Here is a 24,518-nt window from a genome sequence, read left to right on the forward strand (position 1 = left end):
ATTACGGAAGTCATCATCCTCTGCGTCAATCACGTGCGTCGTCGACGTTGTGGTCGCAAATTTATGACGTTTGTCAGCCAGTACTGTATTTCGGATCCACAACATAGCGTGATAAAATGTGCGGTAGTTCATGTTTTCTGTGTACAATAAAGCATCGTCTGTTATAGAGAGGAACGTGTTTACTGAACTCAGAGGACGTAGAGGTACGTGAACCGTAGCGGTCTGTTATGTACCGGGTTGAGTTCCAATAAGATATTGTTATGACACCGCTGCTTGAGTACTTGATAGTAGATGGAAAACACTGTTATCTATTTAATTTACCCAACAAAAAAAGTTACATCTATGGTCAAAAACATTTTAATTGCGAAAAAAAGTCATTGATTAAGTGCATATAGATGTCAGGTAGAGGTTTTAAACATCTTATAAATTGCTCTGTTATATTAGAGAATCACAAAGACAAAATAAGAATTATTTGGTGTTCTACTAATAATTTCCGTTACACCCTACGGGACTTCAAAACTAATGTATTTTCTTTGTCTTGTGCAGCATCTCTCCCTTTTCCTTCCCCGAACCAATAATCAAAGTGGCCATTGCTGCCATGCCTCCAACCATGGCTCAGATCGATAATCCAAAGATTGCCTTTGCGTACTTACGCCCAGCCTGCGTCCTGCTCACCCAGAAGCCCACTGTGACCAACGTGGAGACATTGAGTGCCCAGTTGATCGATGTGAACGATGCAACATTGCAGCAGCTCCAAGAGTATGTCCTCTTCCCTCTTCGATTCGTCCTCAAAGTGCCCGGGCCCAAGAAGGAAAAGCTGGTGCTGGTTGTGGCTGAAGCCATGAATCACATCTTAGAAAACACTTGTGTCCACAGCTGGGACACCCTCTATGGCCTCTTCTCAGAGCTTTGCCTCTGCTTGTGTTCTCCAACCGATCCTGGGAAACCTGCAGATACTTCAGAGGAGTTGAAATTGTCTGTGCTGAGGTGCCTGAATTCACTGCTTCATTCTGCCTTTGGTGATATAGTCTTTAAATTCTTTGAACCCAGTATGCTTCCTGGACTGGGAGCAGCCATATCACTACTGCTGGCTTTAGGAGAGAAGGAGAAATCACGAGATATACAGACTGCATCATTGAAGTGCCTGTTGGCTTTGACTATGCAGTGTGACTGCTCTCAGGATCATGTAGTCCCTTCCACAGAGGAACAATGCAATATAGGAAGCACCATGGCCTCATTCTTACCTGGGATCACCACAGCCATCACCAGGGTCATTACAGGAGATGTGAGGCAAGGCTATGCAGTCACAGTCAGGGCTATCAAGGTACCATATTTCTGTGTTGTAACTTTTACTTCCATAAATGGTACATGTCTTTAAGCTCTTAATCTTCATCAGTCCTTTGTTTCTATTTTGTAGATCTGTTACTGCAAAAGAAGGACGTTGTGGTTGCGAATAGCTCAAGATTATATAGCACAAAAACTATGGAATTTACAATGATAATTACAAACAAATCTAAAGAACAAATCTAAATCTTTAAATGTCTAAGTCAAGAGCTTGACCAACTTGAGGAAGTGAACACTCTGATTTTTAGTGTCATAGATGCTTTGAATAATTACTGTATTACCTTTTAGTCTTCCAGATTCAAAATTTTATTTGGGATTATACAGTGAATATTGAACAAACCAATTCTAGGTGTAGATGTAAATTGCTTCAATATAATAATCTGAAAAAATAAATGTGCAATCTCTAGTGAAGAGTTCTCACAGACTAAGTAGCAGAAGGGGATGCTTCTGTGTCTTTTGATAGATGGGAGGATAAAATGACAGTGACAGGGCGAGGAAGACTTTATTATTGATTATGCTCTGCACAGACATGTCATCGATATCACAGTTGCACAGATGGTATCTGGGTGTTTTAATCACTCTCTGCAGAGCTAAACTGTCCTGAGCTTTTTGGGAAGCATACAGATTTCTAATACTTCCAGTCAGAATGCATTTTGTTTCTCAACTCCTAAAAGTAACAACTACACCTTTGCTTTTTGAAAAACACATTTATTCTGTACATCAGCATTTGTCTCTGCAGTGTCCTCATTTCACTGGGCATTTGTTCTCTAAACATTTAAAGAGACAAATATAACAAATAAAAGCAAATCTCAGTCATCCAAGTTCATTTAGTGCATTCATTATTATACCTATCATGGTTTAAAATGTTTTCTGAAGGGCAGAGACATGCACTAGGCCGATGTTTGCTCGAAGGACAGTTTGTCATATCTATGCACAAATGTAATGCAATGATTTATTTTATGCCACACAGTTATCTACTTTCCTCCTTACTGTCATTCAGGTTTGGTCCAGGTCTGTGGGGCTTGTCATGGAGGATGCTCAGCTGCAGGCCAGTGAGCCCAAAAAAAACTCTTCTTTAGAGCTGGGGAGAATTGGGGAGCTGATGGTCCTACGGACACAGGACTGGGTGAAGAGTACAGTAGTGAGACTATCTGCATTCCTGAAGAAGATTATCTCTTGCACCTCGGCTCATCAGCATTGGAGAGTTAGACTGGAAATGTTGGAACTAGCTGACCACCTGCTGGCCAAGTGCAGCCATACACTGGGAGAGTGTGTGGGACAGCTGCTGGAGGCAGTGGTGGGGGCAGTTAATGATGAGGAAGACACAGTCAGAAAGAGGTTTGATGTGTTTGACCTTTTCTGGAGGTAAAAGCTGATAATTTGGTCCAATTTTAAAAAAAGCTTTTCTCCTGTGCAGGTGTGAGACTGTCCTCAGGGAGCTGTCACAGAGGAATCAGAACTGTAGCAGCAGCAGTACTCAGACCTTTACAGACGTGCTTTCAGAGAATCTCCACTCTTTGGCCACCTCCCTCCCCAGACTGATGAGGACCTCTGATGACCAGAAGAAACTGTTTGTCCTCAACGTGTTTCTGGGTTATTTAAAGCTACTGGGTCCGCTGGTGTCTGCGGTGCTAAGCTCAGCTGCACACCTTGAAAGGATTTCTAAAGCCCTGATGCAGGTACTTCTCACCTCCACTTTGTCAGATTACACAAGTTATGGGGTTAAAAAATGGATTCTGTGATTACTTTAAATTGAATAAAATTAGCTTTATCCCTGGTATATAATTGCGTGGGTGTGCATGTGTGTGTGTGTGTGTCGGGGGGGTCAATCTCTGTAAAAACGTTTTGACAAAAGCCATAACTCAGAATCAGTTCAGTTTTTTTATGATATTGGCTAATACATCCACTGTATGCTGACGTGGTGCCTTCCTGTATTTTAAAGATTTCTGTTTTTCTCGTTATGAGGAAAAATATTTAACCTGAAGGTGTGACAGTATTGTTAATAAAGTGCAGCAAAGTAAATAACAGTTAATAACAAATCTGGACATTAAATCATCAGGGCTATCTATCTATTTTCAGGAATGTCCATAAATCGGTTAATGAAGCAGTGTTAACTACTTAACATTGAGCTAACCCTGCAGTATTAAATGACTTATATTGTAAATGTCTGACAGAATTCTAACACTGAAAAATGTAGACATTAAATTATACTTTTATCCTGTGATGGGACCATCTCCTCTCGCCTCACACAATTGTAATTTGCACATTATGTTAATAATTTTGTAATAGAATTATCATGGATTACACTGTACATAAAGTACTTTAACTACATTCAGTATTTAGGACTGCGTATGGAGCCTCACTTTGTCTGTTCCCTGGTTTATTTGCAAATTAAAATCACAGCCTAGAGAGTTGACAGTCTTAAATGGCAAACAAACACCTCTGCATTCCTTCACAGGTGCTGGAATTGAATGTGATGGATGTCCGCATTGTAGAGGAAAGAAATTACGTTACAACATTGGAGACGAGTTCAGGCTGCTACTCCTGCAGTGCTCACACACAGAGAAAACGTTTCTTGTACTTCACAGATGAAAGGATCTTCTCCGTGCTCAAAGAGATCTGTCAGACTCTAGGTATTCTTGCTGACTGATGTGAACTTAATGAATGTGCTGCACATTTCTTATCCTGCATGCGAAGCAGCGCTTCATTTATTTATTTATTTAAAAGGATTTTAAAAAATAACTTAATGACGGACTAATGTCAGTTTTGAATGATGGTACTGATACATCCAGAACAAAATTCTATTTTACATTTTACTTTGTTTAACAGCAGTCCTTCCAAAAACAAACATTAACCGTCCTTCCTCCTATCTTTAGGTTACTATGGCAACATTTACCTGCTCACGGATCACTTTTTGGATCTGTATCAGCAGTCGTCAGCATACAGAAAGCAGGCTGCCATGGTGCTTAATGAGATTGTGAGGGGCGCTGCAGGTACAGCCGCTGTAAATGAGCGTCAAAGTTTTGAGGGTCAAGATCCGAAACACACTGCTGCCCGGGAAGACCTTAAAGCGGCGGTGGTGTCCGTCATTGAGGAATACATCAGTCTGAAGAACTGGCACCTGATGACTGTCGGTGAGGAGACGGACAGGGACCGACAGGACCAGCAGGTAAGGATGGTTTCATCACCTACAGCTTTGATATTTTGTCCTAAAAATTTTTTATATTTGTTCAAGAATTTCCTAATGAATCTCAGTCACTCGCTTTAGCACGTCACAGGAATCTATTTTTGTATTCAGTTTTTTTTCTTCCCAGACATGTTATTACAGCAGACTTCACCTTCATCACTTTTACAACAACAACAACATTCGAAAAAGAAAAAAAAGGGTTGACGGGTGGAAGCCATTTGGCTTGTAAGATTCCCATCCCCAGAATCAACAACATCTCTCTCATTACAACACCTTATCAACCAAATTCATACATTAAATGTCACATTTCACCGTGATTTTTCCACAGGCATAGCACATGTAGTTTAATAAGCCATAACAATCTGAAATATGAACTATCATTTAAGTCAGAAATACAACCTTGCAAAATCAAGTTTTTAAAAGTTTTTTAAAGGCAGATAAAGTTCCTAGACTCCTAGCTTCGTTGTCCAGTCAGTTCCAAAGTTTGACACCAGTAAAAGATAATGAAAATGTTTTTAATGTAGTTCTTGCTTTCTTCTGTAAAAATGCTGTGTTTCCTCTCAGTTGGTAGCTGGAGTCATTATTCTGAATTTGTGCTAATATATTTTGTGGTAAACAATTATTGGCTGCTTTATACATGAGTTTAGCAGTTCTATAGCTTATGATGTCATGTATTATCAGTAGTTTAGATTGAATGAATAATTGATTTGTGTGAGCTCTATGAGAATTGTGGATAATTATTGTGGGTCTTCTGTGGGTCAAAAATAGAGGGTGTCAACTACTTTTATATGTGTTTCCCCACACCTCAGCACAGTAGTTCAGATAGAGCAGAACTAGTGCACAATAAATTATATAAAGCACCTTCTGATTTAATAGTTTTTTTTAAAGAGTTTTCCACAGTATGGACCCATTTCTGGCTAGTTTCATTTGCAATTGTCTTACATGAGGTTTCCAGTTTAACATCTCATCTATGATCACCCCGAGCATTTTGTATTCAGCAACCAGCTCAATATTAACCTAATTCACTGTGATGTTAATATTGTGTTTGCAGCTTTTTTCCCCCAAATAACATATATTTAGTTTTTGTTAGATTCGAAGATAATTTGTTTATATCAACCCATAATTGCAGATTGGCCAGTTCCTCATTTATTGTCTGGGTTAATTTATATTTATCATCTCCTTTGAATTGGATAGTTGTGTCATCAAAAGTATCATTTTTAAGGACATTTGAAACCTTACATAAATCATTTATGTAAAGTATAAACAATTTTGGACCCAACACTGACCCCTGTGGTACCCCACACACAATGTGTAATGTTTTTGATGTCCTCCCTCCCCATGTGACATATTGTGATATCTTTTATACAGTGAATAGCTCTTTATCCAATCTAGTACTGTACCCCTAAATCCAAATCGTTCCAGTTTCTCAATTAGAATTTCATGGTCAGTTTTTTTTTTTTTAGGTCAATTAAGATTCCTACGGATTGCAACTTTTGATCCATGGCTACAGTCAAGGAGATTATGCTTTGTTATTAATTCAGCTGTTATTGAACAGCTTCTCTGGAAATTTTGATAACTGTGGTAGAATTGAAACAGGTCTATAATTTGTAAATTCACATGTAGTCAGAACCACGTTAGCAATTTTCATTCTGTTAGGAAACACCCCAGTTTGAAATGACAGATTACATTTGTGTGTCAGAGGTAACAGAATTCCATCCAGTACGTCCTTGATTAGTTTCATATCAAATCCATTCATATCAGTAGAAGTTTTTGCTATGGATTAGTTGACCAGGTGTCTAATCTCTGTCCTTCACTGGCGCCAGAAACATTGAGTTAAGGTTTCTTCCTCCGTTGTTATCAAAATAATCACAGTGCAAGCGTGAGACAGGAATATTTTTTGTCAAGTCAGGCCCGACACACAGAAAGAATTAATTAAATTTATTAGCATCATCTTCCATGTCCTCTAATCTCGTGTTCTTAATATTAAAGTATTCTGGATAGGATGGTTTGGCCTTGTTTTGCTTTATGACATTGTTCACTGTGTTCCTCAGCTTTCTGGTGTAATTCTTGTTTTGTACTAGCAGATTACTATAGTATTCTTTCTTACAAGTTCTTATTATAGCATTTAATTTATTTCTATATTTTTTATATCTAGCTTCTGCTTGTTCTGTTCTTTGCTTAATAAACCTTTTATAGAGCGTATTCTTTTTTCGACAGGCATTTATCAGAGACATAGTCATCCATGGTTTCTTTACCCCTTTTTTTACATGTGGATTTTCTTCACCGGGTGGTGTATATTGTACAGTTTTTCTATTTTATCAATGAAGTAGTCATATGCAGTGTTAACATCATTAGCCGTGTAAAAATTAGACCAGTTTTGAGTTAATAGGTCATTTCTTAATGCATCACTGCAGGTGGTCTCCTACATCCAGATGGCAGTGGATGACATGTTTCAATCTGGTTCGGATCGATATTAATCTCAGATCCCTCAGTTGAGAAATCACTTGCTCCACTGTCTCATAGTCAGCGCTGTGCTCAGTTCCCTCTCCTCTGGCCACAGCATGTGCGTAATTCCTCGGCTTGATTTTGATGCCGGTGATGATCACATCATTTATACGAATGCTTTGTTGTATTTCCTCCATTCTTTGTTGTCCTTGCTCTAGGACAACCATTCTTCGTTATTTTTCATCTGCTTCTTTCTGCATTTTCTTCATGTCGTCCTTCATTTGTTCCATGCAGTCTAGTACCGGTTTCAGCTTTTCTTCCAACTTCTTATCCAAGTCGCTCCTGAACTTATTAAATTCGCTCTTTAACTTATCCACCAGTCACTCTAGGGCTTCTTTCATGTTTTTATTGTTATAGTCCTCCGATTTCCCTCTTCCTCTCATAATTTTGCAGAGAATCAGTGAGAGTCATTCAGTGTTAGTTTGTGTATGTATTTGCAAGAGATAGCAACAACAAGAGACAGAAGAAAAAGACGTCTGCTCTCCTTGAAAGCCGGTAGCAAGTTAGATGTAGAATAAAATTAATCTCATCTGTCTTCAAGAAAGCAAATAGGTGTCTTTCCCTAAAGGCCAAAACTCTCCCTAATGTTCTTCAATGACTTCACATTTAATTTGGTTAGGATGGTTTTGTGATCCATAAATGTTGTATCATTCTTAGATAAATGTTGAAATGATGATCACATACAACAGATGATCTTACTCCTCATGGAACGACATCCTGAATGAAGAAATAATACTTTGCCATCTGATGACAGAATATTCCATTTTGTATTCTGTGAACATCTTCTAATCAAGTATGATATTAGACTCTCAGGCAGAGCGCGTAGTGCAGCGCTCTGTCTGCATTTAAATTTAATCATGACCAGATCACTTCCCTCTAAACAAAACACTCCAGGCTGTGCTGAGAAGTATAGCCATAATTTGACATCTGCTTACTGATGAAGGTTGTTAGCCTCAGTCATCATTGGCAAAGACAAAAGAAAAAAAAAACAGTCTTCAATGAGCTTGAACACGCATTGATGTAAAACATTTATCAGGAAAATGTTGTTTGCTATGTCTGATGATGATTTCAAATATAAGGCATATTGAGTATCCCTGAGACCTTACAAACATCGTGTACATAATTGTCTCCTTACGAGGTCTCCATGAAGTTGTTCAGATGTGGGGGGTTTTTCTTCATAGAAACAAAATGTCTCTCACCTGGCTGCTCGTGGTTTATTATTTTATTGATGTCGTCATTATGTTGAATCATTTACATCTTTAAAGTAAACCGTTAAATTGATGAAGCGAAATTGTGTGGTGCCTGACAATAACGTCTACGTTTTGTGTTTCCTGCAGCTGCTCAGCCCATCCAGACTCCTCTCCATATCCAACATTGCCACAAACGCAAACTCTCTCCAAGTGAGTCCGTCTTCATTTGGATCCTTGTCTCCCACAGTCCACCAGCTCAACAGCAACATCTGGCAGCTGTGCATCCAACTGGAGGGCATTGCCTGCTTCGCTCAGGCCCTTGGGGGTGACTTCCGCCCTTTGTTGATGATGTCACTGTATCCTGTGCTGGAGAAAGCTGGGGAAGAAACGCTGCTGGTCAGCCAAGCAGCACTGGGCTCCATGACGGACATCAGCAATGCCTGTGGTTACTGCTCTCTGAAGGAGCTGATCAGCGAGAACTCAGACTACCTACTTAATGACATATCACTAAATCTGCAGAGACTCAGCCAGCATCCACAGGTAAAACAGCATTCTTTAGTGTGCTGACAAGTTATGCGTCACTGTGCGTAGTAGGATAGTAGGATGAAGGAAGCAGGAATGATGTCTGTTAAGAAGAATTTAAGTAAATAGGTAGTGTGTATCTGTGAAGTTCTTGGGGTCATCGTAGGTTTCCCACCTTTCACCATCTGGTCCACTCACCCCGGTCACTCAGCCAGGGTTGATCATGCCTCAGCTTGCACCAGTCTGTGGCCCTGGCGTCTTTATCCAAAGCCACCTGATGGGTTTCTCTGTGACTTCGCTGCTGGAACATATGGACGCCATCTTCATCGCTCCAGTTATTATAAGTCCTGCCAGAGCTTTACGGCTAGCCATAGACAGCACACTTTAATCAGTTCTGCTCCACATTTGGCGTGTATCCTCTCATGAGTCTCCTCCATATGCTCTTTCCAAGGCATAGGCAGCTCCCACATGTTCGTCTGCTACTGGGGACTGAGGAGATGATCAGGATTAAACACGTCAAATCAAAGATGAACAAATACACATCTTTTTTTTCGATCAGAGAATGTCAGAAATGGTGAAAAAGTGTCAATCGTGATGCTTTCAGGTTGTCTTTTTGTCTAAATAAACAAAATGATAATAGTTTACCATCCATCCATCTTCAACCACTTATCTAGGGCCAGGTCGCGGGGGCAACAGTCTCAGGAGGGATGCCCATTATTCCCTCTCCCCACACACCTCCTCCAGCTTCTCTGGGGGAATCCTAAGGTGTTCCCAGGCCAACCGAGAGACATAGTCCCTCCAGCGTGTCGTAGGTCTTCCCTGAGGTCTCTTCCCAGCAGGAAATGCCCGGAACACCTCCCCAGGGAGGCGTCCAGGAGTTATCCGGAACAAATGCCCGAGCCACGTCTGCTGGCTCCACTCGAGGCGGAGGAGAAGCGGCTCTACTCCGAGCTCCTCCCTGGTGACTGAGCTCCTGACCCTATCCCTCAGCCTCACCCACTCTATGGAGGAAACTCATTTCAGCCGCTTGTATTCAGAATGTTGTTCTTTCGGTCATGACCCAAAGCTCTTGACCATTGGTGAGAGTAGGAACGTAGATTGACCCTTAAATCGAGAGATTCGTCATGTGACTCAGCTCCTTCTCCACAACGACAAACCTATACAGCGGCCACATTTCTGCGGATGCTGCACCAATCCGTCTATCAATCTCACGTTCCATCCTTCCCTCACCCTTGAACAACCCTGGGCCACGGTTACGCCAAACCGGGCAACAGCACGGTCCTTGTTGTTTTATTTGCCATTGGGGTTTTGTTCCTGCTCTTAATCTGGCTCGTCACCCAGGACGTTTGCCAAGGGAGACGCTAACAGGGGCATAAAGCATAATTTTGCTGACTGCGGAGGTTAACTATCCTGAGTCAGAAGGATGAACTCTGAATGATGTCATCAGTTATTAATATTAAAGTTAAGTCTGAATTGTAAAATCTTCAGTGATCACATGACTTTGACCCTAGTCGCTGCCCTGAGCAGCTGGTTGAGTTCTGTGAATGGGTTTGTGTGGGCTGGACCAGAACATGTGCGTCTTCATATTCCCATCTTGTTGGCCAGGCTCCGCGGGTGCTGACTGTGATGCTAACTCACTCTGACTGCAACCTGCTGCCTCTGGTCGGAGACATCGTTGAAGATTTGCTGATGGCTCTGGATCTCAGCAACGATCACAGGGCTGGTCTTTTCTGCTCTGTGCTGCACGCACTCCTGAAAGCACTGGGTGAGGTTTCTGAACTTGTTTATCACATGGTGTCTGAGAGAAAACTGCATACGGGTGTCTAAACATAACCATAAGCCATAACACATCAGGAGCTTCCTCCATCACCGGTGTCCTCTAATGAGTAAACAAAACATAGAATATCAATATTTTTGCATTTCTATATTTTATTTTGTTTTATTAAATTGTTGTATTTTTCTGTTGGTGTATAAAACACACCAAACAGTGTAATCAAACTATTCCCTTTGATCAGAAACAAAACTCTTTGTGTTCCAACAATCACTTACAAAATATTATGACGGGACATTCTGTCTGCCTTCAGACCTCTCCTGTGTCTTTGTCATCATGTGAAACAGGATTAGATTCGATGTGAGTAAATTCCCTGTCATCAGTGGCCTTGTCAATAGGACTGCTAGCTGCACGGCTAACTGAGCTAACTAGCAGCATGGTCATGAGCCACTGCTGTAAGAGTCTCGTTGGTAGCAATTACCAACTACTCTAAATATCGGCTGCCTTTTTAAAGAAGTTTTTACAAGTTACCAGTTTTTGCATTATATACACCTTAATGACAGTTTTTTTAATGATGCAGCACAAGTTTTTTCCGGAGTTTAAGTATCCCAATGAGCATTTTTCTGATGTTCTTTCAGCTTCGCAAAAATAGAATTAATCACTGTCAATACAGACTAATTGTTTACTTTTGACAAGAATATGGTTTAAAGGCCATGGATATTCACAACAGAATGTCAGGCTAGAAAAATATTTCACTAATGAGCCAGATGACATGTAGCTTTAGTAATTTGCGGAGGAAGTCCAAGGAGAGACTCTCCATTAACACTGTGAATAAAATAGCATCGCAATCATGAAATTGTTTGATTGGAAGCGGATACTGGAGAAGCAGTGAAACAACGTCAAGGATGGATGGACATAATAGATGGATGGACATAATAGAAACTTTCTAGTTAAACCTGGTCCTATTGTCTTTATGTTGTAGCGAGGTGGTTCCCCTCCTGTGGTCGAAGAACCGGTCAACCTGTCACAGTCAAGCAGACCTCTGCTCATAAAGAAGCCTTCAGCATCTGCCAATTCCTGCTGGATCAGCGCAAACAGAGAGAACTGGCAGAGGGCATTGGGATAGAGGAGGACATCATTGGAGATCTCGGTAATACAGAGTGATATTTGTATGGGGACCAACCAGGAAATTATGTTTTGAGCAATAAAGGGTGGTATTGTTGTGGAGGTTCTGTGAGATTAAATTTATCAGCAAGGGCACTGGGTTATTGTGGAAAAATAAAGTATAAAATTTAGGAAACAAGTTGATCATAAATAATCTAACTGGGCATCTCTGTGTCTCCAGAAGATCCTCCTCCCGCAGACTGTGAGGACATTGACGATCTTGGTGGTCCTGATGTAAAAATAGAGCTTCCCTCCCACCTTAGCATCACAAAAGCTGTGATGGAGCGCTGCATTCATCTGTTGTCCGACCCCAGTCTCAAAATCAGACTCAAGGTAATGACTGCTGGGGGATGTAGCATGTTTTTTTAGCAAAGGATTGTTTTTTGTTGTACCGGAATCCTTTTGAAATGCCTGGTAACAAGCATTAAGCTCCCCTGAAGAACCAGTCAACGACTTGTTAAAAATCTCCACACTTTAGTCCTAACCTGTTAGCCACCTCAAGCTAACCCTGAGCTATAGGCCAGACAGTGACAGACTGACAGGAGGAAGCCCAATTCTGGTTGTATCTTCTTCATGTGATTGTCTAAACAGCTCACGTCATGCTGGCAGCTCTGTGAGGCTCTATATCATCACAGCAGCGCGTCTCACTAAATGCTAACAAAGAAAAAAAAATTGGGCCTGCCATAATTTCGACTAAATGATGCAACTATTGGATCACTGAAGTTATTATTATTAATCCTGAGGAATGATTGAAGTAAATTCCATGGCAAAAACATTTAGCGGACATCTTCCAAAGCTTTATGATGAACAGACTGACACATGAATGCGATCAATGTGCAAAATCTATTCTGTCTGTGTTATAAGGTGCTGGACATCCTGGAGCTGTGTGTGGGTGTACTGAGTGAGAGGGAAAATGAATTGCTGCCTATGGCCCATCGCTGCTGGCCCCCTCTCCTGCAGCGACTGACCGCAGACAACCCTCTGGCTGTCCTCAGAGCCTTTAGGGTAAAACAAGCCTCACATTAACAGGTCTTCAGGCAGGAAATCCTTTGTTTAATGTGTTGGTGGATCATTAAATCAGATCTGCACCACAAGAAGACTGTTTAATGTAACTTTCAGGATGAACGGACTTTATGATCAACAGCATCACTGGGCTGCTTTTTATTTTACTAATGCAAATATTTAATACAGTAATCCCTCGCTTGTTCACGCTTCAACACGCCCATTTTCACTACATCGCAAATTTTTGGAAAGTAGTCACGTGATACCGTACGCACATTCTATTGGCTGTCAGCATCTGGAAGTGCACTGTGTTCCATGACTCACAGAACGCAGCGCGTTTCCGTGAAACAGAAAAGTGCTTTAAACAATCTATGAGTGTGGGAAAAGGTAATATAGATATAAGGTGGTTTAATATCAGTATGGGGAGGGTTCATAAATGTTTAAATTACTTTAAATAATAAAATAAATAATTTGTCGCTATATCGTGGAATTTTGTTTTTCACCGTTGGTCCTGGAACACATTAACCGCGATTAACGAGGGATTACTGTATAGAATGCACCTATTCAATCAATCATAGAAATGATCTCATGTCATTATGGAATAGTTATATATATACAGTGTATATATATAATATATTTACTCAAATGAGTATATATATATGTATATAAATGTATATATACATATATGTATATATATGTATGTATATATGTATGTGTGTGTGTATATATATATGTGTATGTGTGTGTGTGTGTGTGTGTGTGTGTATGTGTGTGTGTGTGTGTGTGTGTATATATATATATATATATATATATATATATATACACATTTTAAACTAACACCACAAGAAGCTTGAAGTCGTTTCTGGACTTTTTTCCCAGAACTTTTCTGACTGTCTCAGAGCAACAGAGGATGAGGATGGCTGTCTGCCTCGTTCCTAGATGAATGCTGATCATACGTACTTGTGATCATTTATCAAAGTGCAGGTTTCATTTGAGTCCACCTGTCACTCTTAATTAATCTACCTGTCAAAATGTGTCTTTCACTGGATAATTCTATTATTATTTAGTCCTCACTGTCACGTCTAATTGAATTTGCTCATCAACCATATAGCAGCCTGTGTAAATGCTAGGGATCATTCTGGGAGTTATTTGATGTCCCTCTAAAGAGATTTGAAGGAAATGTTTGCTGCATATAGAGACTACATGCTAGGTGTGTCTGTCAGGTGCTGTGTACGCTGGGAGAAGTGTGTGGGGACTTCCTGAGGAGGAGGGTCTCTAAAGAGATTCTACCTAAGCTGAACGCCTCGCTCACAAGGCAGGCTCCCGTCAGCGCTAAGGCCGGACCCGTCTACACTCACACCATGGCCTACAAGCTGCAGCTGGCCGTTCTTCAGGGGCTGGGCTCACTGTGCCAGAGGCTGGACCTGGGTAAGATTACACCAAGACACAGCATGATTAACAGTATAACACTCACCGTTTCATGAAAATGTCACCTGAATAGCAGCATTGTTTTAGAATGTCATCAGAGAAGAAAGGCCGGAGCATGTTTTCAAATACAGTATATACCTAGACTTTTAGGTCAGGTAGAAAGTTTGGAATTTTTTGAGATCACATTCTTTCTAAAAGTATCAAGATAAGATTTTGTGTTGATTTATGGAGCTGATCAAGACATGGTTGTCTGAGTTTTAACGCTGGATCAGGGAAAATTATTCACCCGTCCATCTGCACCTATGTACCTCTACGTATGAACAGTATATATATGCATACGTCCGTCCATCCATACATACATACATACAAACATATACACAGACACACACACCCTCACTTTCTCACTTTTTTATGACATCATAAATTCATTGCCTTCTTTCACTCCATAAACAAGATGGACCATGGAACTGCTGCAAGACATTGGTCAGCTGGTAAAGATTGTCTGACTGTGTATTTGTCAGCATTTTTGTTGGAATTATATAGTCTTCCATGAACAAAAGTATTAATTATTGGTTGACATGTTACAGAAAAAAAAGTCTATTATGAAAGAAAACATGTTTTTTAAGGCTATAATTTCATTTTATTTTAAACATTACTGTACAAGTTTCAAAATTTAGTTTGTGTGTGACTGATGGTGGGTGGAGGCCAAAGTTTTTCTGCTTCTAATCAGTGGAAACCAAGACACAAATGTGAGCACACACACACACGCACGCACGCACACACACACACACACACACACACACACACACACACACACACACACACACACACACACACACACACACACACACTTTTCCTTCAGAACACACTAACATTTTCACCACTAGATGGCAGTCTTATATAACATTGAAAGCCAGGTGATGTCCCATTTCTCTGGTTTTATTATGAAGACCAAAGCAACGTTAAAGTATGAAAATTGAATTGATAAAATGTTAGTGTCTTCTTTGTACACACGTGGTGGTGGTGGTGGTGGTGGTGGCAGTGTTTGGGGGGGTTGCATTTCAGCTGTTCTCCCTCAAGCTCTGCTTCACCACAGTCAAGCCAGATGCTGTTAAACCTGCACTACCATCATCAAATCAGGAAAAGGGGACATTTAACTGAGTGGCTTGGAGTTGTGTGTTTTATACTCGGGTTCAGTCTTCAGTCTTAAAACTAAAGCTTCAGTCTTAAAACTAAAAGTGCGCTGTAGGCTCAGGGTATTACAGGTTATGTAATAATGAGCTGCTTGTTTAATTTTTCATCAGTCATTATGTTCATTAAGCGGTGATGTCTCTGTCTCAGGCAGACTGGGTCCCAATTGCTCCAGTTCTCCACCACTGGTGTTTAGTCCATTGGAAACATTGCACTGCTAGCAGAGCCAAGAGCATGCTGACACTGCGTGGGCCCTCTTTCCACTTGTGTTATGGAGTCTTTACTTATGTCTGACAGTATGAATGGATGAGTGATTTTCATTGCTGAGGATGATATGCTAATCACCTATAATGAGGTGGTAATTTCAATCAGTGGTGTAAATACTAAACGTTTTTGCATTCATTAAGTGTATTCATTCTGCCTCTCATGGATGGTGACCGAGAAAGAGCTGCTTGGTGAAACTGATGCAGCGATGATATAAGATGTTTATTTAATACAGCTCTAATTCTGAAAGATGAAAAACAAGTTCTTTCCATCACTTCAGACACCTGGGATTGGATTTGGAGGGGTGGTGACTTTAACATATTTTGCACCATCATGCAGACAGTTATCACAGAAGGATGAATCAACTGGTGACTCCGTGTGTCACAGGAGTAGCAGGTCTTTCTGCAATGCAAACAGTAGAGCAAGTGGACTGCAGTGAAAGGGGAATTCAAAATTAGGTTGGGAAGACGTCCAAAAACTGATCATGACCCTGGAGCAGTGATGAAGTGTATTTGGCGTGCATGCTGATATGAGTAAAATCTATGGAAAGAGGCAGAGAAGCCATCTCTGTCCATCCCAGAGAAACTGTAAGAGAGAAGCAGAAGAAACCTGTTGATGTCACTTAATGATCCAATCACAATGGTTTCTTCAAATACATGTTGAGTGACTACTTGTGACTGCATTGCACATAACAGCTCAACATGCCAACAGAAGACTTCTCACACAGGTAACAGAGAAGTAGTCAGTATTGTTCTGTGTTCTTAAAATATGACCTGTCTTTTTTCGTAGATGTGGTGGAATCAGGGGAGGCAGTGTGTTCAATCCGCTGCTAGATGTTAGAGTTTTTTACGCTTCATAGGCAGGCTGGTTCAGAAATGCTGCAACAAAGTGACGCTTTTTCACTGTGAAAGAAATAACTTGATGCATTACATTTATTCAGAACGTATTCACAATATACTGAAATAATTTAGCATAGCCACTTTAAAATTTGCTTCTTATGATTCAACAACCCTCCAATTTCCAGTTTGTTTTTTGGTTTAGGTGTTTTGTGGTGTAGTTAGTTGAAAAGTACTTGGGTAAACACAAGCTACCCCCCCCCAGTAGGTGAGAGAGCCCTAAGAGATCATTTGTATGACACAAACCAAATGGAAAGCAGACAGCGTGTAATTTCATTATGCCCTGTTACTGCAGCATTTTGTTGTTTTGTAGCGAATATTAATAGTTGTGTTCTTTCATAGTGGTGCCATTTATCATTCACACTGCTGGAAGAATGCAACCACATGTAGCCTTAACCATCCCTGAATGTGTTTTGAGTGATCACATCTCTGATATATCCTGAATGAAAATGTTGGATGCGTTCACACCTGCACTGAGCTTTTTTTTGTGATCAGATCAGTCTAACCAGATCATGATGTTGTGTCTGAACCACCACAATATGACACCTGAGTCAGATCAAAATTTTAGGTGACATAGTAGCTGCTGGGCTTGTATTAGTTATTTCAAAGACACTTCCTTCTATGAAAGTATTTCACTTTCGGTATTTCTAAAGAATGTATTTTTATTTATAGATCAAATGATACCAGTTTTTCAAGCTGTGCATATACTTGCACAAGTCCCTGCAGCCTTAACCTCAACTGTTGTTTTGGCTCTGGATTGCTTTTGCATAATGATAATATTGTAAATGTGTTTCCACAATGAGAAGACCTTATTATATACACGTCTAACAAGCTGCAGCTCTGGCAGTTGCTGTTTAATAAATTCTGTTTTCTCACAGGTTTCATCCAGAAAGAAAATATAAATCTACTTCTGCACAGCTAGAGACCCAAAGATATATTCATCTCACTATTTGATTTGATCTGCCACAATGGATTCTCTCTTTGATATCTGGTCGTTGTTTCCATCTAAAAGAAATAAGGCATTGAACATTTGGATGTGAACTCAACCACAACAATCACTCGATCATACTACTATTTTTCAGTCACAACAGTCTTCCACTCGTAAGCACTGATGACAGTAAAGCTGCCATTTATCAGGCAGAACCCTTGAGCAGTTCCCGATTGACCATGGGCAGCGCTCTGCTTTCAAAGCATGTATTGATTGCATCATTATGATCACCTCCCACTGTGTCAAGGTTTCTCCTCCTTCTTGTCACAGCCAGTAAAAGTACAAAATTGTCTTTAAGCCTAGAACTGATCATAGTGTAATGATCATCTTCAGTTATGATGGACATAAGTTCATTTACTTATCGTCTGAAGTATTACTTCTTTCCTTGTTTGGCTTGTGCTTTCTTCCTTGTACATCTTAAACCATCATGGCTTCAATATTGAGGAAAATAATTTCTTTGCGACCTTGAGTTAATGTACATGTTGAATTTGCACTATTTTTAAACTGCCAAGGGAACCAAACATAACCAGCAGCTTATGAGTCGAGATAAATATTAGTAGGAGATAACGAAGAAACTGCACAGACATTTTAACCTTGCCATATCTTCAGCACATGTGTAGCTGATGTGACCTCTACAGCTAATGAATTTTTCCCTTGGAGATTGTTTTGTTATTGACTATGAAATTCTATCATCAGTTGATACACTTTGACTTTATGGCTTTCTCTTAGTTAAGTTGATAATTTGGTTGATTATATTGCAAAATCCACGAACAGGGTGAAGAAAAGGATATTCCAGTAAATGTTCATCATCGTTTAAGGATGATTTGTTGTGTTGCATCTTGGTCTTTATTGTTTATTTTCTGTATTCTATCACTTGTGAGAATGTTTTGTTCAGTCAAGAAGTTTTTGTCTGGGTAGGTGGTGACATGGCTGAAATGAAGTCTGACAGGGTTTAATAAATTCTGTCAAACGATTAGACAATTGATAAAAATGTGCCACATTGTTGGCGTCATTATCTCTGGCAAATGCCTTCTCAGAAGTGTTCGATGATAGCTCCTCCTCCTCCTCCTCCCATAGAGGTGTGTGCTACAGCAGTGTATTCCTGATGTTAGCATTAGTACATGTGGCTTTAGCTCCACTCACTCTAGGACTGGTGAAGTGGACCTGTCAGCTGGATAACTTTGTCCAGACTGCTGCCATAAATTGATGGTCAGATGGACAGCAGCAGTACTCCAGTAGCCTGGGCCTTTTAACGTGCTCCAACCTTGACATCACCTGGTATTAAGGGGTCAAATGTGTGCCAAGAATTGTTCCACGCACCATTATTCTATTATAAGTAGTTCAGCTGCTGAAACAGGGGTGAGGTGGACCCATAGATCCCATAGATCCATGTGGACTGTTCGACTGTGACATGTGGTGGCAGAAGTGGAGAGAGAGTCTGTAGCTTGAGAGTCTTGTCCATAGCTGACAGCAATGGAACCAATTGTGTTATTGCAAGCTGTCCACTTCAAGGTTCCCAGTGTGCTTTCAGAGATGCTGCTCAGTAACATGTGGTATCTTCTCCTCTGACGTCTCATATTAACAAGTTGTCTTTGTCCATCCACACATTCCAAATCCCCCAGGGACACTGGGGGATTTGGAATGTGTGCATGTTTCTGATGTTTTCCTGCTCCAACACTCCTGTTTCAAATCTCTGTGTTGAATGAAGTCAACTGGACTTTTACGAAAAAAACTTGAAGATTTAGCTTCTCATCCAAGAGGAATGGCTGGTGGAGAGTTCCAGATATTTAACCTAGTAAGGGGGTATCAGGAACCCACCAGCTGAAGAAACATCTTAAGAAAGAGGTTGAACATGTTCAACCTTATCCTAAAAGTTCAGTTGACTTTAATCAACACAGGAAACTACCATGACCTTAATGACCAAGAATCTTCACAGACATGGTGTTCAAATGAATGCCTTGTACAGAGTTTGTAGTTGAGACATCATTTTAATGCAGTGGATAAGGGAAACATCTGAAAGGGGAAGGGGATCCCCAGGACCATTTTCTTCTGCTGTATCCGCTGTAGCGGGTCACGGGGAGCTGGAGCCTATCCCAGCTGGCATAGGGCATGCGGCAGGGGACACTCTGGGCACGACGCCAGTGTGCCGCGGAGCCACACACAAAGACAGGCAACCACGCACACACACACACTCACTCCTACGGGCAATGTGGGACCGACCAATCAACTTGAAGCGCATGTTTTTGGAGGTGGGAGGAAGCCAGAGAACCCACGCAGACAAGGGGAGAACATGCAAACTCCACACAGTGCGGGATTCAAACCCGGACCTGCCGTGTTGTGCGGCGACAGCGCTACCCATTGCCCCACCGTGCCACCCAACTTTATTTCAATTATAGTGATATAATGGACATGGATATAAGGCAACGATTCTCAGCTATCATTTGAGGGTATCCCCTGTCAAATTGGTTGAAGGGTTTAGGAGTTTCAGCTCTCGTGTCAACCTATTTTAAAAGGGACCAAAAGTAATTGGATGATAGACTCAAAGACCATTTCATGGGCAGATGTGTGGGCAATTCTTTCATTATATTATCACCAATTAAGCACAAAAGGCCTGGAGTTGATTTGAGGTGTTTGAGGTGTGGACTTGGAAGATTTTGCTGTGAAAACCACATGTGGGCAAAGGAGCTGTCCATGCAGCTGAAACAAGCCTTCCTTAAACTGCAAAAGCAGAAAAAATCAACCACAAAGTGAATACAATATATTAAGTGTGGTAAAATAAACAGTTTGGTGCATCCTGAGAAAGAAAGAAAGCTCTAGTGAACTAAGAAATCTAAAAAGACCTGGACGTCAGTGAAAGACAACATGGGTAGATGATCACAGAATCATTTCCATGTTGAAGAGAAACCCCCCCCTTCACAACAGCAACTGAAGTTAAAAACACTCCTTGAGGTAGGCGTGTCATTGTCCAAGTCTACCATAAAGAGAAGACTTGGGCTAAAAAGAAAAACAGACATCTAAAAAAGTCAGGACAGTTCTGGAAGAACAGTCTTTGAACAGATGAAAACAAGTTCGAATGATGACAAGGAAAAATATGTAGACGGCGTGTTTACAGCTCAGGATCCAGAGAATACCACATTATCTGTTAAACATGGTGGAGGCAGTGTGATGGCTCGGGCATGTATGGCTGCCAGTGGCACTGGGTCACTGGTGTTTATTGATGATGTGACACAGGACAGAAGCAGCCGGAAGAATCTTGAGGTCTTCAGAGACACAGTGTTGGCTCAGGTCCAGCCAAATGCAGAAAACTTGATTGGACCTTGATTCGTGACACAGATGGACAATGACCCAAAGCATGGAGCCAAAGATACCCAGTTCTTTTTTAAAGCAAAGTGGAATATTTTTGAGTGGCTGGGCCAGTCATCCGAGCACACATTTACCTGTCAAAGACTAGACTTCAGATAGAAAGACCCACAATCGAACAGCAACTTGAAAACTGCTGCAATAAAGGCCTGGCAGAGTGTGAAAAAGAGGAAACATAGTGTCTGGTGATGTCCATAAGTCAAGATGCTTGGCAGTCATTGTTAGTAAAGGCTTTTCAACCAAGTATTAGAAATTAACATTTCATTTTCAGTTATTTATTTTGTACAATTATTTTTGAGCCCCTGAAATGAAGGGATTTTGTTTAAAAATGCTTTTGTTCCTCATGTTTTTATGCAATCTTTTGTAGTCCTCTGAATTAAAACTGAAAGTCAGCACCTCACTTTCATCTGAATTGTTTCATTAGAAGTCATTGGGGTACTGTACAGAACCAAATTAGAAAAAAAATATCTCTGTCCCAATTTTAATCGACCTAACTGCATAGATGCCTTAAAAGTTTTTATTCACAAAGACTGATTGCTGTGTGGCTGATGTTTAAAGATGCCCTTTTTCCTCATTGACTTTTATACATGAGGGGAAATTTTAAAATAAATTAAGAATAAACACTTCACAAACACAAACTGTTTACCATTAAAAACAGTTGTCTCAACTTACAATGACTAGCGGGAACGATTGTGGAGGCAGTGCAGTTAGAATCAAGTCAAAAAATAATGTGTGAGGAGATCTTTGTTATAGTTGAGAGGAAAGACAGAGGGAGGGATGATGAATCGTCACCATCAGGACCATTTTTGTAAAATATCTGTTGAGAAAATTTGGCAAAGGACTGCACTAGATATTCAGTTTGACCTCTGGTAAACAAGAAAATACAAACAAAATACATCTAATGTCCCTGTGATGAGTTCAGGTGTTTCCAGTAAAATTGAAGGTAAGACCTTTCGAAATATCTGAAATGGTTTCAATACACAGAATTTGTGTTCAGTGAGGAGAATCCAGGACACTGTGTAGGGTGACACACTGAAGGAAGAGCATTCAGACCTGTCAGTTTTGAGTCCAGCTTTATCTGTTGCGTTTGGAGTCCATGCTAAAGAATGTCCTGTTGGGTTAATAAGTGGCCTCTCTGTGTTCATACTGTAGGATTTGATAGGGAACAAAAGCAAAACTCTTCAACGGAAATTGAAAGACTCTCTTCTTTTCTGTATCTTCATTTTGTAATTCAGGCAAATAGAGCTGGTGCATCATGTGTCGCGGATTAGAGCAGAACAGCAACCTTTACCCATTTCATATCCACCAGGGATGACAAAGAAAGCAACTGCAGCACCGTGACTTCCTCTCTTCAAATATTTTATTTACGACCCTCATGGAGACTGGAGGATAACTAATTTAAAAACATTTTTCACAATAAAGGAAAAACTGCAGCCTATTCTTTTTACAATCCTTTTGCTTTATTTCTCTTCCTGGTGTATGATGCTGTCCTCCCCCCGTATCAGAGTCAAGCAGATTTGAAGAATGTAAAAGAGCAGGAGAGAAACAGTCAGCGGCTGCAGCTTTGCCCATGTGAATACCGATTCGGCTACAGCTTACCTCTGGGATGCCTGCAGCAAGCCAATTACCAATCCTCACTCACTGAGAGAGACAGAATCACAGATTGACTGAAGCAAATAATACATTTCAGACCCGCTGTTAGATTCAGCTCCATTTCCACCTTCTTATTCATTTACCGCAAAATCTAACAGCACCTGGCCCCCTCCTCTCAAGTATTTCTCACCTCCTTGCTTCCCTGCAAGATCCTTGATTCCACAAAAGACTACGGGCTACGAGTGCAATATCAGAAAGGGATGAAGAAAAGAGATAAAAGCGATTTCTAAATAATCCCATTTAACTCTGAATCGTGCTCTGCTGCTTTTATTCTTGACACACAGCGAACAGACCTGGTTCAAGCCCAGTGCGTGTTAAATTTGTGAATAGGGTAAACCAGGGAGAGAGATAGACCTGTTTTGAAATGAGGCTTGAAAGGCAGCCCAGTTTGCAGCTTAGGGAATTTCTAAAAGTCTGCCGGGAATGATGGAGAGAGGAAGCGTGAGTGATATGGAGAAGAGATGAAAGAGAGAAACTGAGTCTGGTGGGTGGAGGGAGTAGGGTTGGGCAAGGTCATTAAAGGTGCAGGTAAAGGCAGAAGGTGGGTAGATGTGTCTAAAACCGCAAAAAGTGAGGAGGAGATGTGAGGCCAGAGATGGAGGAAGAGGAAGAAGCCTTTTATGTACAAATCCACTCTGTGAAATTTTTACTCAGCCATCTCAGCAGTTTCAGTTTGCCATGATTATTTCTTTTTTCACCCTTCTTTCATCTTCTCTATTATCCTTCCTCTTCCTCCCCGTCCTGTCAGCTATCTTCACCAAGCTGCACTGTTTGCCTGCGAATCTGATCACATTTTGTGATACGGTGTCTATTTATACTTTCTTCTGATTTCTGATGGATCAAGGAAATTTATGTTTTCTGGTATGAAATTACATGACTTGTTTTAACAACAATATGAATGAAATACTGTATTTTATTAGTCGGTTGTATATTGTGTAAAAAATGTCCTGTTTTTGCCAAGCTGAATAAACATCAATATCATTTCTATTGTGGTTTCAGGTGAGGCTGACCTGGAGGTGGTTTGTGAGGCCTGTTTGCCTTATCTGAGCTCCAGACAACCTGTCAGACTGCAGGACGCCAGCCTCAGGTGAGCCCTGATACAAGTGCTTCTGTAGTTACTATTCAGTAAGTTGGAACTTCAGTAAATATATTTAGTATTGGTTTTTGACTACTAATAATAACTAGTACCTGAAACAATCTGAAGGAAAAATGAGTTCATGAGCTCAGTCAGACCTCATGACTTTGCCCTGAAGCCCTCAATGACAAGTTTTCATACATCAGACACTGAGCTAAACGTCCACCAATTCTTTCACTCTTCTCTGCAGCGTTTTCAAACACTTAATCCAGGTGGACCCGGACGCCTTGTGGTTTACTCTGAATGAGTTGCACTGTCCGTCCCACTACGTACCTCCCCACCCGGAACTCCAACCCGTCCAACTTAACGGCATGGGCCGACGTAGAGACGAGTACTCGGACAACGTACTGAAACTGCTGAGGGAGGAGTTTGGCTCAGACGTTGAGATAGCCAGCTAATGAGCTACTGATTGATATGATAGACTCTTCTCTCTTAGTGAACTCCTGAATCCAGGAAGTCAAGCTGCAAGCTTGGTGGTGATCTGTGCTGTTAACACATCTGATAAGCAACAAGGTGAAGAATCGTTGGAGCATCACGACCAGTCTTCATTCTTCTGCTGAATAGTTACAGCCTTTCCCGTTTCTTGCAGTGTGCTGACATGTACTATTTACAATGCTTTGTTTTTCATGTTTTATGTTATGTTAGAAAATAAATAATTATTCTCTTCTGTAGAGACACGATAGATGCTGGTCTGGAGGTGGGACTTTGTTACAGATAACCACGAGCGAAGCATTTGTAAGCAAAATACTGCTGGTATCATTACTTCTTCCTTTTGTCAACTAATAGATATTCAGTGAATATTATGTATATTACATAGTCCAATGTAAGAAGTGAGAAGTAAAAAACTTAATCCCACCCTTTTGCCATAAATCATTGATAATTTATTAGTTTATTAATTAAACCCAAATATTTTCTCAA

The 24,518-nt window shown here is 40.7% G+C and overlaps 1 protein-coding gene across 2 annotated transcripts; it reads left to right on the forward strand.

The window, feature by feature from the left end:
• The first annotated feature begins 68 nt into the window (after positions 1-68).
• tti1 (TELO2 interacting protein 1) lies at positions 69-24,492 on the forward strand. Of its 2 annotated transcripts, none has more exons than XM_068343976.1 (14): positions 69-203; positions 547-1,324; positions 2,345-2,682; positions 2,762-3,023; positions 3,803-3,977; positions 4,221-4,513; positions 8,374-8,766; positions 10,354-10,513; positions 11,502-11,669; positions 11,868-12,016; positions 12,548-12,688; positions 13,909-14,113; positions 23,465-23,552; positions 23,791-24,492. In XM_068343976.1, the coding sequence occupies exons 2-14, from the start codon at positions 599-601 to the stop codon at positions 23,996-23,998; spliced, it is 3,306 nt and encodes a 1,101-aa protein (XP_068200077.1). In that variant the 5' UTR covers positions 69-203; positions 547-598; the 3' UTR covers positions 23,999-24,492. The 2 variants fall into 2 exon arrangements, with proteins under 2 accessions (XP_068200077.1, XP_068200066.1); XM_068343965.1 differs by having other exon boundaries at positions 11,865-12,016; positions 23,791-24,491.
• The last annotated feature ends 26 nt before the right edge of the window (positions 24,493-24,518 follow it).

The sequence above is a fragment of the Antennarius striatus genome, chromosome 2 (assembly GCF_040054535.1).
Source record: "Antennarius striatus isolate MH-2024 chromosome 2, ASM4005453v1, whole genome shotgun sequence".
Taxonomy (NCBI): domain Eukaryota; kingdom Metazoa; phylum Chordata; class Actinopteri; order Lophiiformes; family Antennariidae; genus Antennarius; species Antennarius striatus.

Excerpts from the sequence above, each read along its gene's own strand:
- tti1 (XM_068343965.1), top strand. The coding sequence starts at position 599 with ATGCCTCCAACCATGGCTCAGATCGATAATCCAAAGATTGCCTTTGCG. Across the intron at positions 10,514-11,501 it reads CGCACTCCTGAAAGCACTGG|CGAGGTGGTTCCCCTCCTGT; the intron begins GTGAGGTTTCTG and ends TTTATGTTGTAG. Across the intron at positions 14,114-23,464 it reads GTGCCAGAGGCTGGACCTGG|GTGAGGCTGACCTGGAGGTG; the intron begins GTAAGATTACAC and ends TTGTGGTTTCAG.